Source organism: Mobula hypostoma, chromosome 19, assembly GCF_963921235.1.
Source record: "Mobula hypostoma chromosome 19, sMobHyp1.1, whole genome shotgun sequence".
Taxonomy (NCBI): Eukaryota; Metazoa; Chordata; class Chondrichthyes; order Myliobatiformes; family Myliobatidae; genus Mobula; species Mobula hypostoma.
The window spans coordinates 48,777,946-48,794,061 of record NC_086115.1 but is presented as its reverse complement, the minus strand read 5'-3'; the positions used below and the strand labels follow the sequence as shown (position 1 = coordinate 48,794,061).

Genomic DNA, 16,116 nt, shown 5'->3' with positions numbered 1-16,116 from the left:
TAAATTAAAGATTAAAGCAATTATAAGGTCTAACATAAGCTTGAAGGACAGTACCTCATCTTCTGCCGGGCAAACAGACTCAATATTGAATTTTCAAACCAATTTTTTCTCTTCTCATCAGAATAGTCTAACTGGCTGGATATATCTCACAGATATGTTAGCAACATATCAAGCAGATTAGGCAAGATATCAGGGTTCTAAATGCCACTTTAAGTCATTTGATCTCACCCCATCAAGGTCAGTTCCTTTGTTTTACACATTCATTTTCCTCCCCTAGGAGTGAAAACCAATTTGCTTTCTGTTTCCAGTTCTGACAAAAGGTCAAAACAGATACACTTCCTGTGTTCCTTGATGCGGGTTTCCACCGTGCACCCCGTCTGGCTTATATACACTATACAAAGTGTATCCATTTGGGCTACCCAGAGAAATTGGCGGTAGCAGAACATAACATTCGCAACACACATCAAAGTTGCTGGTGAACACAGCAGGCCAGGCAGCATCTCTAAGAAGAGGTACAGTCGACGTTTCGGGCCGAAACCCTTCGTCAGGACTAACTGAAAGACGAGCTAGTAAGTAACATTCGCAATTGGCTTTGATGGCACAAAGCTACTGTGCTGCGCTAGTGGGTTTTGGCACCGCTTGGTGAAGGAAGCCATTGAAATAAAACTAGAGGAGCAGAATTTTAACAAAGACGAAGGTTTCGCTCTGAGTAAGAACTGGAATTCGATTGTAAACAAGGTGTGACAGTGGAAACCTGATTGGATGAGGACTAACCAATCAGGAGGGATGGACAACAGGGGTATGTACCACCGGTCTAGACATGCCGAGGCCTCATCGTTGATGAAGATGGCAGAGTCTGTCATCGAAACGTTGGTTAAAATCGATATCTGTACCCGGCTGGAAGCCCATTGAGCAGTCAATGTTTTAGGCCGAGGCCCTCTATCAGGAGTGAGTTCCTCTAGCATTTAGAGTGTGTTCCTCTGGATTTGCAGCACCTGTAGAATCTCTTGTGTTGATGAGTTGTTTTAGATATTTGATTTTACTTTGTTTTCTTTATACTCTTCAAATGAGAAATGTTAAATGCCCTACCTTTGTTTGTTTTAATGCTCTACCACTTTTACAGAGTCAGATTTATTAGTAATGATTTAGATGACACAAAATTAATTGTTTTGCATCAATGACATAAAATTACTACAAATTACAAAAATAAATCAATAATGTAAAATAAAAGGAATAATTAGGTAGCGTCACTGGATTCATGGACCCCTCAGTAATCTGAAGGCAGAGGGAAAGATGTTTCTGAGTCCTTGAGTAACTAATTCTTCACCATTCTGTTTGAACAATGCATGGTGTATGAAAGGGAACCATGTCGGAAAGCAACGTACACAGAATGCTGGAGGAGCTCAGCAAGTCAGGCAGCATTTATGGATGTAAGTAGATAGTTGGACTTATTTTGGGCCAAGGCCCTTCTTCAGGACTGAGAATGAAGAGGGGAAACGACAGAATAAAAAGGTACTGGGAAGTGAAGGAGGATAACTAGAGGGAGATAAGTGAAGTCATGTCCGTGGGGAATTTCAAGGGCTGGAGAAGAAAGAATCTGATAGGAGAGGAGAATGGACTATAGGAGAAAGGGAAGGAGGAGAGGAAGTAATAAGCAGGTGAGAAGAGGTAAAAGGTTCGAGTGGGGGATAGATGAAAAGGGGAGGGGGAGGGATTTTTTCCCCAGAAGAAGAAATGGATATTCTTGCCATCAGGTTGGTGGCTATAAGATATTGGTCCTTCACCGAGGGTGGCCTCATCTTGGCACAATAGGAGGTCATGGACCAACATGTCAGAATGGGAATAGGAATGGAAATTAAAATTTTGGCCACTGCAAGGTCCCACTTGTGGTGGATGGTGAGGAAATGCTCAATGAAGCGATCCCCCAATCTACAATGGGTTGCACCAATATGGAGGCGGCTGCATCGGGAGTACTGGGTACAATGGGCAGCCACTGCAGATTCGCAAGTGAAGTGTTGCCTCACCTGGAAGAAATGCTGGGCTGAGACTGCACATTTTTCTTGTATTAATAAAGGAACCTTGTAGCCATTTTAATTTACTGACTGTTTCCAATATCTTGGTGAGGGAAACTGAGATAGAATGTTGTAGAATGTAAATAGCCCTGATGAAAGATCTCAGCCCAAAACATCGACCATACTCTTTTCTATAGAGGCTGCCTGGCCTTCAGATTTCCTCCGGCATTTTATGTGTGTTGCTAGAATGTGGAAACTGGAGAAGCCTGGAGCTCAAGCTGGTTAATCTTACTCCTTGGCCCACGGCTGGTAGGTAGTATGGGTCTCATTAGCCAGCCACAGGTTGCAGACTACTAACAAGGGCTACCAAGGGCTACCACCTGTCCTCTGTGTTTCACTTTGACCACAATCCAAACTTTCGGCTTCAAACAGAAATTTTAGCTTAATGAATTTCAAATTCGAAGTTCCTAAAGGTTCAATTTAAGTTGTGTAGCAAACTGGTATGGAGCACACTTAAGATTAGCAGAGAAATTGTTGCAATCCCGACTTGATTCAGAGACCTTATCGTTATGTGAGAAGCATGAGAAAAACATCAACGGGGCTATAGAGAAGGTGAGAGTTGGGAATGAAACAGTCCTACTGAATATTCGATGTAGATAAAGGAACTTGGTACATTTGATATAACTGGATATTAAATATATCTTGCTAAAATCAAACAGCGCTAGATATGACAGATTTAAATTTCTGTAGAAATTGGACAATTTTATTTCATACATATACTAGGTTTGTGGGGGACTTTAATATTGAATAAATGGATAAGTATTTCTTCTATGGCAATCAAGAAAATGGAAACTATGGATGTAGGCTCAATTTAGTACTTTGGAAATGGTTGGAGATGGAAACTAAATATTTGGGTTGCATGTTCAATTGATTTTATGGAAAATTGTCTTTTTATTACACAGAATCAGGTCTGTAGGAAACTTAAATCCCTTTGACTGTTGTAATAGTTTACCAAGTTTAAAATGGATCACATCATTTGGAAAATAAAAGGGTTTATTTGCTTTCGTCCAATAAATTGAAAAATTTTCAAGTAAGAGGCAAAAACCCTGGATTATAGAGCTCCAATATTGCAAAAGAAATAAAGTGGAACAGACGTGTCAATTTAAAAGCAAACACATAGCCTGTAGCTTACTGTCTTCAATCTACATGCATCTGAACTTCTCACAATATGGTTTAATGTTTCAGTGGCAATTATCTTCATTATGAAACAGATCTAATGTAATTAAAACAGCTGATAAAAAGGTCCTGCACCCTGCAGTAAATTGTGAAGCAACTAATAATCATTAGGGAGGGGGTGGGGAAGCAGAAAAAATATAATTAACAGTAAAAGTTAAATGGGAATTTGTAAAAATACATCACATTTTCTGCAATCATTTTATTGGCCACAGCCTATTGCTTTTATGTTGAAAATGTTGTAACATAATGAGACAGGAGCGCCAGAAGGTAATATGTTGAAGATGTTGTGTGTACCTGATCTCACATTTTGCAAATGAACCAGATGAGTCCTTTCCACAATTACCGTATGGGTCGCCTGCCGAGTTTACTCTTTCAAAGCAGATTCCAGGGGCAGGTTTGGCACCTAAAGAGTTGAAATATTGCAGTCACTTCTATGGATGCTTGGAAAGGCGAAGAATGAAAGTACTGAAATTGAGCTCTTTTTCATTTTCCACAAAGGTAGGATTAAGCAGTATATGAAAGAATAACATTCATCTGATTCTTTTTTCTTCACATCAAGTAACAATGTTTCATAAAATATAAAACTTGACTGAATAACACCTGGGGTAGCACTTACGCTTTTCAAATGCATTGAATGATATATAGTAATATCTAGCAAACTAAAGTAAATTAGATTGTCATAAATTGAACATTCTATATTTCAATTTCATTCCCACGCAGTACACCATGTAGACTTCTCTACAAGGCAAGAAAACATTCTTTTGTGTACACAAGTGCCTTTTTACAGACGGATTATCCATCAACCATGATGGTGGAATGTTCCTTTGTCAGGAGTTAACCATTGAAACTCATCTCTTACAGGAGTAAGTCAGAACTGGGTAGCTACAGTATAGCAGATGATTAGGTAAGCCACATACCTGAATTCCATATATAATGGAATTCTATAATATTCATCCCAAGCCCCGTAAAAATAACAATTATATATTTTTTCAATTCTTTTTCAGACAAGCACCTGATCCTTGACCAGGATTGAAACCAAACCAATTTCATGCCTGTATGATACAGATGAGTATAAATTTTGTTTATATGAATCTTCACAATAGGAACTTTACGGTTAGAATCAGACCTTCTAAAAGTGTCATGCTGCTATAGAAGCTGGAACTAAAGGATAATGAAAGGATAAGCTGTCTCAGTTGAATATGGTTCAAGTTGCTTATGTGAGTATTTTGAAATTAGTTCAACTTATCTTTTACCAGTTAAGTTAAACATCTTTATTTTTTATTTATTCATTTTTCATGATTTGGACATTGCTTGTGGAACCTTGTGGAGGTGCATGTGAACAGCTTTCTTGAGCCACCAAAATATGTCACCTAAAAATACGCCTACGATGATATTGACAAAGGATCTTAGACGAAGCACCAGTGAAGAAATCTGCAATATATTTTTGACAAAAGATGCCGTGTGACTTGGAAAGGAAGCTGCAGGTGACAGTGTTCCCATGCACTTGTAAACATTGTCCTTCTTTGTGGTAGAGCTTGCTGCTTTGGGAGGTTTCTACAGAGTAACTTAGGTGAGCAAATGCAGTGCAATTCGTAGATGGCACATAGACCAAGAAACACTGACCATTCTCTGTGTAACAGTGCTGGAGGGAATGAGTGTTTAGGTTCTGAATGACGTACAAATTAAATGGTCTGTTTCATCCTGAATAGTATTGACCATTCAGAATGTTGTTAGAGGCAAGTAGACAATTCTGTTATATTCCTGACTTGTGCCTTGGTGTGTCCAAGTAGGTCTTATTCACAAAAAGCAAGACAACCACAATCACAGCTCATATATTAGCAAGGTTAAAGAAAATGTTATCATTTTTATCGATTACTCGCTGGTGCGCAGTTTGGGTTTTGATGGGGCCATCACTCCAACAGAGCGGAAAGTCTTTAGAGAGTCAAAATCTGAGTCACCCTTCACACACACCTAACCTGTGAACTGCTCTAGCAGTCAGTGCATTTTTTGTGTTTTGGCCCAGCTAAGTATCTATTCAATGATTAGCCCCAGCTTGATGTTAGTAATGGGAATGTCAAGGGAAGACTGTGATGCTTTTACTTGGTTAGGGATGATTGTTGCCTGGCATAGCAGTGGCACAAATATTACTTGCTGATGATCAGCCCATCCCTGGGGGAGTTGTGAGACCATAAAACTATAAGATATAGGAGCAGAAGTAGGCCATTCGGCCCATCGAGGCTGCTCCGCCATTCAGAAATGGGCTGATCCCATTCTTCCAGTCATCCCCACTCCCCTGCTTTCACCCCATACCGTTTGATGCCCTGGCTAATCAAGAACCTATCTATGTCTGCCTTAAACACACCCAGTGACTTGGCCTCCATAGCCGTTCATGGCAACAAATTGTGGTCAGATTTACCACTCTCTGACTAAAGTAATTTCTCTGCATCTCAGTTCTAAATGGACGTCCTTCAATCCTGGAGTTGTGCCCTCTTGTCCTAGAATCCCCTACCATGGGAAATAACTTTGTCATATCTAATCTGTTCAGGCATTTTAACAATTGGAATGCGTTGTTGAGGTCTTGTTGCATGCAAGTGTGGTCCATCCCTTTATGCTATGAAATTGAATATAATGCAGTCATCATTTATGATACTCACTGATGAAGCAGACAAAGATGGTTAGCATTTAGGTCCTGCCCTGAAGAATTCCTACACTTACCTTCAACCACCAACTTCAGCAAGGGATCTTTTGATCCCTTGCAATTAGCTGGTTGCAGACATTTTTAACCTTCCCTTACTTCAATCTGATGTTCTCTCCTGCTCTAAGAAGTCCACTATTGCCCGGTGCCAAAGAAAAATAAGGTAACATGCCTTAATGACAATCGCCAGTTGAGACTAGCCTCCATCATCATGAAGTGCTCTGAGAGGCTGGCCATGGTATACATCAATTACAGCCTCTCAGGCAATCTTGACCCACTGAAATTCTCCTGCCACACCATCTCCATGGCTCTACACTAATTTCTGGAATACCTGGACAACAAAGATGTCTAAGTCAGACTCCTATTTATTAACTACATCTTTATAATCAATGTCATAATTACATATAAACTCATCTCCCAACTCCTAGGCCTGGAAATCAGCACCTCCATTTGCAATTCTATTCTTGACTTTCTGACCAATCAGTAAGGATAAACAGCACTGTGATGATTATCCTGGTGCCCCACAAGGCTGCGTTCTCAGCCCCTGACTTTACTCTGTATACCTTCATGACTATATGGCCAGATTTTGATCTAACTCCACCTACAGACTTGGAGATGACACCACTGTAGTGGGCCAGGTCCTAAACAATGATAATATGGAGTACAGGGAAGAGATAGCAGGCCTAATGGTATGATATCAAGGCAACGTTTCCCTCACTGTCAGCAAAACAAAGAATCTGATCAATGACTTCAGAAAGCAGGGTGCAGCACGTAACCTTGTATGAATCAATGGTGCTAAGGTATACAGGCACTAGCAAAAACATCCTGTCCAGAGGCACCAAATTTTATTACGGCAACTGCTTTGCCGAAGGCCACAAGAAATTGCAGTAAGGTGTGGACAGAGCTCAGTGCATCACAAAACCAACCTCCCCTCCATGGACTCTGTCTACACTTCCTGGTGCTTCAAGAGAGGAGCCAACCTAATCAAAGGCTCTTCCCTCTCTCTTCTCCCTCATCCATTGGGCAGAAGGTACAAAAGCTTGAAAACACGCACCACCAGGCTCATGGACAGCTTATATCCCTCTGTTATAAGACCCTTGAGTGGACCTCTTGTATGTAAAGAACCCTTGACTTCACAATTTATCTCGTTATGGCCCTTGCACCTTGTTGTCTACCTACACTGAACTTTCTCTGCATCTATAGCACTATAGTTAGCATTCTGTTATATTTTTTCCCCTTTGTGCTACCTCAATGTAATTACATTTTGAAATAATCTGTATGAATAGCATGCAGGAAATTTTCCACTGTACTTCAATATATGAGCCGATAATAAACCAGTTGTCTTCAGCTTTCATGGAGCTCCTAGACACTGCTTAGTTCACATCTGGAATCCTGACCTTTGATCCATGTTTGGATCAAGATGATGTTAACATGTGGAGTGGAGTGGTTCTGCATGTTATTGCTGCATTACCGCTGCTTTATTGCAATGTGAGTGTCACCTTCAATAACTTGCCTTAAATTGGCGAGTAGACTGATTGTGTGGTTATGGTGTTAGCTTGGATTTGTCGTGCTTTATGTCCACGGAACATCCTTGGGCAATATTTTCACATTGTTGTGTCAATAAACCAGTATTGTAACACTACTGGAACAGCTTGATCAGGGAGTGGATTTTCACCACTATCTCCAGTATATTGTCTGGTCCCACAGTCATTTTTGTATCCAATGTGCCCAACAATTTCTTGATTTCATGGGGAGTGAACTGAACTGGTTGATGACTGGCTTCTGCAATGGCAGGAGAGGGGGAATCTGGAGAAAACTGTGGTGGAACATCCATTTACTACTTCCGGCTGAATGTGGCTGTGAACGCTTCAGCTTGGTCTTCGGCATTTGCTGGTGAAGGACGTGCTCCTGTCTGTTAGCTGTTTACTTGTCTACCGCCTCTCACTGATAGATGGGTTGGGACTACAGAGCTTTCCTCTGGTGTGTTAATTGTAAAATCATTTAGTTCTGTCCAATGCCTGCTGTTTCAGCTGCAAAGCTCTTTGAATCAGAGATGTCCTTGTGCTTTGACAGTGATGGTGGGTGAGAGATTTGCAAGGCCATGAGGATATTCATTATGATGATGTACACTTCTACTGCTGTCAATGGTTGGTAGCACCTTATGGATGCTCTGTCAGCTCTGCTCTGAATCTATCTCATTCCGTGCCTCCATTTTGTCCAGACCTTTTGTATAGACTGATTCATTCTCTGGGGAGAACAGTGTGCTATCATTAACACTTCTGAGCAATTTGATAATGTATTAGACTGAAGTTGAGAACTGAAAAAACATAAAAGGAATGAGTGTTGACCTGCCTTAAACACATTATAAATGTGTTAGATTATTAACAAAATTCCATCTTCCAATTTGAAAACGTTCTGTACAGAACTGAATAATATGATATCCCATGCAATGTTGTAGATAGATTTAAATAACCATGATGTACCTGGTCCCCATAGAGTAATACACTGTTGCTCATGAGTCTGACATATCCCATTGTAACAGTAGCCATCCTTCTTATGACATGGTTGCCCATCGTGCAGATATACATTGGCTGGACACTGTGCATTTGTTCCAGTGCAAAACTCAGGCAGATCGCAAGAATTGCTGGAATCTCTGCAAGGGGTTCCTGGAGGTTTCAACTGTAAATGCACATCAACAAAATAAAACACAAAGTGAGTCAATGTGTTTGAAGCTGCATTGATCAGTTTGAAGTCTGCAAACAGCATGAAGTCCTGTTCTGCAAAAAAAAATGAAAAAAAACCAGCTTAGAGTAGATGTGAATCTTTTCATTTAATTCAAAACAACATTTTGAACAAATTAAAAACCAGCCTATTCACTCACGTTCTTTTAGAAACGAAACCAGGTGTTCAAAGTTTGTCAAATCCACAATATGTGTGTGGCTTCAGTTTCAAACTAACTCAGTTGATCTTAACTGTCACTTGAAGTGACATAATAAGCGATTCTTCTGTATTAAACTTGTAATGGTGGTAACAAGAAAGCATCCCTTCACCCTCTTTTTCAAAGTAATCAGCTATAAAGCAATAATTGCTAGCCTTATCATTAACTCCCATATCCCAGGTAAGAAATAGACATACAGTACTATGCAAAAATTTTAGGCACATGTATATAGCTAGGGCCTAAGACTTTTGGACGGTACTGTAGTAATTTTATGTACTGTACTACTGCCACAAAAAAAATCAAGATATTTCTGAGTGATGATAAACCTGATTCTGATATGGGTCTCTATTGTGGACTGAGAGTGGGATGGGGGCAGGGAGAGGAGTAGTATGGTTGGGAAAAGGGGAAGGGAGAGGGGAATGAACAGGGAGCACCAGCGATTCAATTGTTTGGAATTAAGTGTCCTCACATGGCGTCTCAGGGCTGGGTATGCCTGCACCCACGCCACCCCCATGCCCCTGACACCCCTTCTCTGTTATCTGTCCTACACCCCTCCATCGCCATTTCAAACATCTTTTTCTCCCACCAGATTTGCAAACTCTCTCTCTACTCCCTGGTGACAAATATAATACTGTGCACAAGTCTTAGGCACCCTAGCTATCTATATATATATGCCTAAGACTTTTGCATAGCACTCAATTAAAAAAATGTATATTTATAGGCCTGAGGGTAAGAGTAAATGGCTGTAGTTAAAAGTGTCTAGGAAAGAAATGTCAGAACCAAGTTTAGTATCCATGTTATTCCTTTTGTGAAAGCCTCATTATCTGCAGGATTGGATTTGAGGATGAGAGAGATCTAATAAGCTCCCTCTGATCGTCAGAATCAGAAAACAGCATTCATTCTTTGGCCTTCAAAATCTCAAACAGTAAGCCAAGCTAGGCAATTCACAGAAACTGATCATCAGAAGTGATTCAGTCAGCACTGATACCGGAAGGCAAGTGGTAACCCAGCTACATTCGTTTTAGAATAAAAATACTGGTGCAATGTTTCCCCTTTGTTTCTACATGTTGGAAATAAGTTCATGTTTTTGAGGTAACTGTCAGGAGGAGTTGAGCCATTCCCCAGGGAAGTCTGGTCCAGGCAATTTTCATCTCAGAAACAACTGAATTAGGCTAATCAATGTGCTTCCAGTACATAATGAAATATTTTCATGTTCTTCTACCAGCAGAGGGCCTCGAGTATCATTAATGCATTTTTAAAGTTTAGAAATTCTTTCTTAACAATGACTTAATTAAAGGTAAATCGTGCACATTTCATGTCCGGATTGCTATGTACAATAATGGTGATCTTAAGCTCCTTCAGGTGTCTACATAAAGGTGAAATATTAATCATACTAACAATTCCTAAACCAACTCTAAGTAATTTAAAACATCAAAATAAATGGAGAATGTAACTGACTCAATTCTTCCTCTCTCACCGGCCTCTGAGATTTATCTATGCACACACAGTGATTAATGTGGTTAATGTGGTTTCTATATCATCACAGACCAGGCATGAATGTGGCCTTTGGAACTTGAAAGCCATCAGAACGACAGTGGAAGCTGCCAAATAAAAGTCTTTCCAATAAGTTTTCAGTTTGATCATATTAACATTATACATTAAAATGATGCTTAATGAAACCAAATGAGAAAGATGGAAGAAGTAAAAGATGGACTAAGTCTCATTAGGACAGGTTGAATCCGTGGGGTGGAAGCCAGTGTTTTAGTTTTAGGATTCATTGTCACAACTGGAAGATATCACAGATGAAAACTATTTGAAAAAAAAAACTGCATGCAGGAGAAAATGCATGGGAAGTGAAAAGTTCTTGTGCAAAGGATAGGGGCTCATTTAATGCTACTGCTGAAAGACAACATTCTTCTTTCCATTGTGCTTCCTTTAGCCTTTGGTCAATATCATTTTAATAATTTAATCATTTCCTATTTCCAGGCAAGGTTTTCGGAAACTATCCCAATTTTTTTTTCTGCTTTTTTAATATTCTCCCTTTCTAATGCTTTTACTTTTCTAAATATGTGTTTCATTGACAAACTCTTTCAGTGCTAAGAACGGGTTCTAAGTTTTGAAATGGCAGCTGTTCCTCTACAGACACTGCCTTTGCTGATGCATACTTGCAAGGTGGATATCGCATTTGCTCACAATGATAAGTAAGCAGGTCTCTGTTTGTTATACAGTGCTGTGCAAAAGTCTTAGGCACAAATATATAGCTAGGAGTTTTGTGCAGTAGTGTATTTGTCAATGTGGAGTGGAGAGCAGGTTTGTAAATCTGGTGAGAGCAAAGCATGTTGGGAATGGTGGGGGTGGAATGCTGTGGGAGGGGTGTGGGACAGGTGGCAGCAAATGAATGCCAGGGGCAAGGGGGCAGATACACCCAGCTTTGAGACACCAGGCAAGGTAATTTGATTCCAAACAATTGGTCTATTAACCATTACACAATGTCTCCTTGGTGCTTCCTGCTCTCTTCCCTCTCCCTTCTCCTTTTTCCAACCATGATTCCTCTTTTCCTGCCCCCTTCCCACTCTCAGTCTGCAATAGTGACCCATATCAGAATCATCACTCACATATGTTGTGAAATCTTTCTTTGTGACCCCAGTACAGTGCAATACATAAAATTGCTACAGTACTGTGCAAAAGTCTTAGGTACTCTAAATATATATACATATTTCAAATCTCTTACTAACTCTTCCTTCAGTTAGTCCTGACGAACGGTCTCGGCCTGAAATGTCGACCGTACCTCTTCCTAGAGATGCTGCCTGGCCTGCTGCGTTCACCAGCAACTTTGATGTGTGTTGCTTATATATATATATATATGCCTAAGATTTTTGCACAGTACTGTACAACAGGGTTGATTCTTTTTTTGTTTATTTCTCTGCGCTTGAACAATTCTTTTACTTTTCATTTACCCTCTATCCTTAAGAGAAACAAAGAGACTCTCCTGAAGGTAGCAGCATGCGTAGCTAAGGTAGTTAAGAAGACACATCGGATATTTTGTATATTGATGGAACAGAAAACCAGGACAGGAAGATGATGCTTGATGTGTAGTAACATATTAGTTTAGTATCACTGGAATGCAATAAGACTCAAAGATTCTGCCACACTTTGCATTTTTGTGGTGCCAGATTCACAAACTTTGCAGACTGTTCAATATTTTTTCCTTATTGATAGCCCAACACAATTTAAAATCATTATTTTAGATGTTATGCAGTATAATAATACATTTTCCAGTTAACCCGGTAGGTTTAAATAGTAAACAACAGGAATTCTGCAGATGCTGGAAATTCAAGCAACATACATCAAAGTTGCTGGTGAACGCAGCAGGCCAGGCAGCATCTATAGGAGGAGGTGCAGTCGACGTTTCAGGCCGAGACCCTTCGTCAGGACTAACTGAAGGAAGAGTGAGTAAGGGATTTGAAAGCTGGAGGGGGAGGGGGAGATGCAAAATGATAGGAGAAGACAGGAGGGGGAGGGATAGAGCCGAGAGCTGGACAGGTGATAGGCAAAAGGGGATACGAGAGGATCATGGGACAGGAGGCCTAGGGAGAAAGACGGGGGGGGGGTGACCCAGAGGATGGGCAAGAGGTATATTCAGAGGGACAGAGGGAGAAAAAGGAGAGTGAGAGAAAGAATGTGTGCATAAAAATGAGTAACAGCTGGGGTACGAGGGGGAGGTGGGGCCTAGCGGAAGTTAGAGAAGTCAATGTTCATGCCATCAGGTTGGAGGCTACCCAGACGGAATATAAGGTGTTGTTCCTCCAACCTGAGTGTGGCTTCATCTTTACAGTAGAGGAGGTTTAAATAGTACACAGGAATCAGGAGATCATGTGAACCAGGGCATGAATGAGTTTCTGGATAGTGTGGGAACAGGAGTCACATTGATTCAAGGAAGTGCAGTAATGGGGCCCTGGTGAATTTCAGGGGAGCATGTGAAACATCACTGGTAAGGCAGATGACAAAAACCATCCTGATTTCCAAATAGTTAGATAATGGACTAGTGGAGTATTCCTGTAATGTGTATCATGGTTACAGATTTGCAAGATAAATTGCAATTGGGAGGGTGCAAGTGAAATTAACGAAACTGCTGCACTGGCTTGTGAATTTTAGTTATGAGCAAAGATTAGACAGACTCAAAATGCTGCAGGAACTCAGCAGGTCGGGCAGCATCTATGAAAAAGAGTAAACAGTCGATGTTTCAGGCTGAGACTCTTCTTCAGGACATAGTCTCAGCTCGAAACGTTGACTGTTTACTCTTTTCCATAGATGCTACCTGACCTGCTGAGTTCCTCCAGTATTTTGTGTGTGCTGCCTTTGATTTCTAGCATCTGGAGATTTTCTCGTGTCTGTGATTTGACAGACGGTTGTCTATTTTGAAAGAAATAAGGCTGAGGAGCAATGGAGGCATTTAAGCTGATGAAGAAATACTGCTGCAGAGAGACTGATATGTAGAGGGCATAGAGGAATGGATTGAGAATTGAGAAGCTTTTGATCTTTCAGGTTTAATTCACCCTCTTAAGATGTGGGCAGGGCAGAAACCTGAATGTGCACTTGGAAAACTATCTGGCAAGCTTATGGGTCAAAAGTTGGACAGTGGGAAAAGGCTGAAAGTCTCTTTGTCAGCTGCCTTTACCATATTGAGTGAATTGGCCTTCTATGTCAAGGATTTTTGTCAGAACCGTCTATTAACAAATACTACTACAAAAGTCACCATTAAGGCCAACATAAAGTGAAACATGGATTGATTACTCTTCGACTTTTTTAATGGGGTAGTGGTTTTGTAAAAACTGTGAAGTTTTTACTGTGAAGGGCCCGCACTGTGCTGCAATATCCTATGTTCTTAAAGACCAGAAGAATGATCCCTAACTGGCTGACAATGATGAACATTTGATGCCCTCACTGGAGAAACCGTGATTTAGAGGGCTTCAGATAACATCCAAATAATTATTAAAGGTGATGTTTCATGTAAGAGCAATATTTATTCCAAGTTCCTGCATATAAGCACAACCATCTCTGCTTGATATTGTTATGGTTCCAAGATCATTAATAGCATAAGACATCCAGGGCAGTGCGATAGTATGGCGATTAGCACAACACAGTACAGGCGACTTGGGTTCAATTCCCGCCGCTGCCTGTAAGGAGTTTGTACGTTCTCGCCGTGACTGCATGGGTTTCCTCTGGGTGCTCCAGTTTCCTCACACAATCCAAAGGCGTACCGGTTGGTAGTTTAATTGCTCATTGTAAATTGTTCCGTGATTAGGCTGGGATTAAATCAGGGCATTGCAGTTCGATGGGCTGGAGGGCCCCATTCCGCACTGCATCTCAAAATAAATAACACAGATGAAAATACAATGCTGAGTGCAATATATTACTTGACCTTTGAACACAATGTGTCAAATTCTGAGCTTCATAGAAGAACATATTCTATATTTAGTTCCTGTTCTATATTTTAGAAAGTCTCCATTATATTTTTCATAACTGCAGCATATGCTGTTTCTCTCCACCGTATCAATTTACATTCATTGTAGTAGATTTAGACAGCATCTGTGCTAACGTTTTATTTCTGTGGGATTTGTGGATGGAAAACGTCAATGTGTTACAAGAGAAGGAACCTCAGTTCTTGGAGGATTTGGTTACCTTGCAGTCTTTGCAGCAAAGTCCATGAGCACAAACAGCCTCAGGCTTCAATGTGCAAGTACTCGCATTACAGCAGGGGTTGGTACATTCCTGAAAAGGGAAAAAAGAGGAATTTGTATGGATACTTAAATCCATATTTTTATTCTACAAGAAATTGAAGGAATAGACAATTACCAGAATACAAAGAGAATTGTAACTAGTACAAGGTAACAAACCATTAAAATCTGTTTGTATCTTTCAAAGATTTTTTTTTTATCTTAGAACCTTTTCCTGACATATTGATTATGTTATTCTTTGTCTGTGCCATACTTACATATTCATTTATGGCCTATATATGTTTAAATACAGAACATAAATTTAATCAGTTGAGCAATCGACATTATTGACCAAGGCCACAAAAAGACAAACTGTGTGTGTGTGTTAGTTCAACTCTCATAATAAACCTTGAAAATCAATGCAAGCTGATGATTTTGCAGTTTGGAAACAAGTATGAAGACGGCTCAACTTCAGACAGTGGAAGCATTGCTTTTGCTTTCTACTGTTAGAAATAAGACAGCTGGATAGCCTGCTGGTTTTTATTCACAAGAAGATTAACACTGAGGATGGTATTTGGTCTATTAGCAAGTGAGACATCCCCCCTCCCCCCATATAATGAACTTTATAGGAGACACGGCCCATTCTGACCAGCATCTCTCCGGAGCAGACGACCACACAGAAGTGACGGCGGAGACCTCAAGGTGCCCCAGACACTTCCCCAGAGCGACCACCGTAAAGCCCCGTTGGTGGCCATCCACAGTGGCCGGAAGTGAGGCCTCCGCCGCTGACCTCGGAAATCGAGCCCAAGGCTCGGCTGGAGCGGAGGCCTCCGCAACTGTGACTCGGCTTAAGGGCTTGTTTCAGCCAGGAGCCCGGCCATCCGGGATTAAGTGTGGGCTTCAGGGCCCTACCCAATCAACAGCCCAGGCCCCCGGCAGCTGGAAGTGGCAGTGGTGCCTCCCCCGTTACTCGGCCCGACCCGGAGCACAAGAAGACGCAATCCGCCGATCGATTCCCGCGGGACGTGTCCACCAACATCAAAGAGCTGACAACAACACACTGCATCGATGGAGACCTGGAAAGATGCACTACTTACCGAGGAAGTGTGGGAAAAGAGCTGAGCTGCTGGTCAGATTGAAGCTGAGGGGCTTCAGGGTCCACCTTAAATGAACTTTATAGGAGGACCATTGAGAGCTGTATCTCCACCTAGTATGGGAGCAGTAGAGGATTGGGGACTGGAAGTGCCTACATAGGTCTGTGAGAACGGCTGAGAGGTTCATAGAGGTCTCTCTACTATCCATCAGGGATATTTCTCAGGAGTACATAGGAGTACATTCAGCCAGAGACTCATTCCACCAAGATGCAGCACAGAGCGTCATAGGAAGTCATTCCTGCCTGTGGCCATCAAACTTTACAACTCCTCCCTTGGAGGGTCAGACACCCTGAGCCAATAGGCTGGTCCTGGACTTATTTCATAATTTACTGGCATAATTTACATATTACTATTTAACTATTTA

The 16,116-nt window shown here is 41.1% G+C and overlaps 1 protein-coding gene across 1 annotated transcript in view; it reads right to left on the bottom strand.

Annotated features, from left to right (window-relative positions):
- LOC134359017 (disintegrin and metalloproteinase domain-containing protein 12-like) overlaps window positions 1–16,116 on the bottom strand; it is a 397,127-nt gene that overhangs the window by 38,904 nt on the left and 342,107 nt on the right. Inside the window, exons 13-15 of the mRNA XM_063071825.1 lie at window positions 14,564–14,653; window positions 8,427–8,622; window positions 3,543–3,651 (exon numbers count right to left, since the gene is read on the bottom strand). Of these exons, the coding sequence (XP_062927895.1) occupies window positions 3,543–3,651; window positions 8,427–8,622; window positions 14,564–14,653 (395 nt within the window). The remainder of the gene's footprint in view (window positions 1–3,542; window positions 3,652–8,426; window positions 8,623–14,563; window positions 14,654–16,116) is intronic.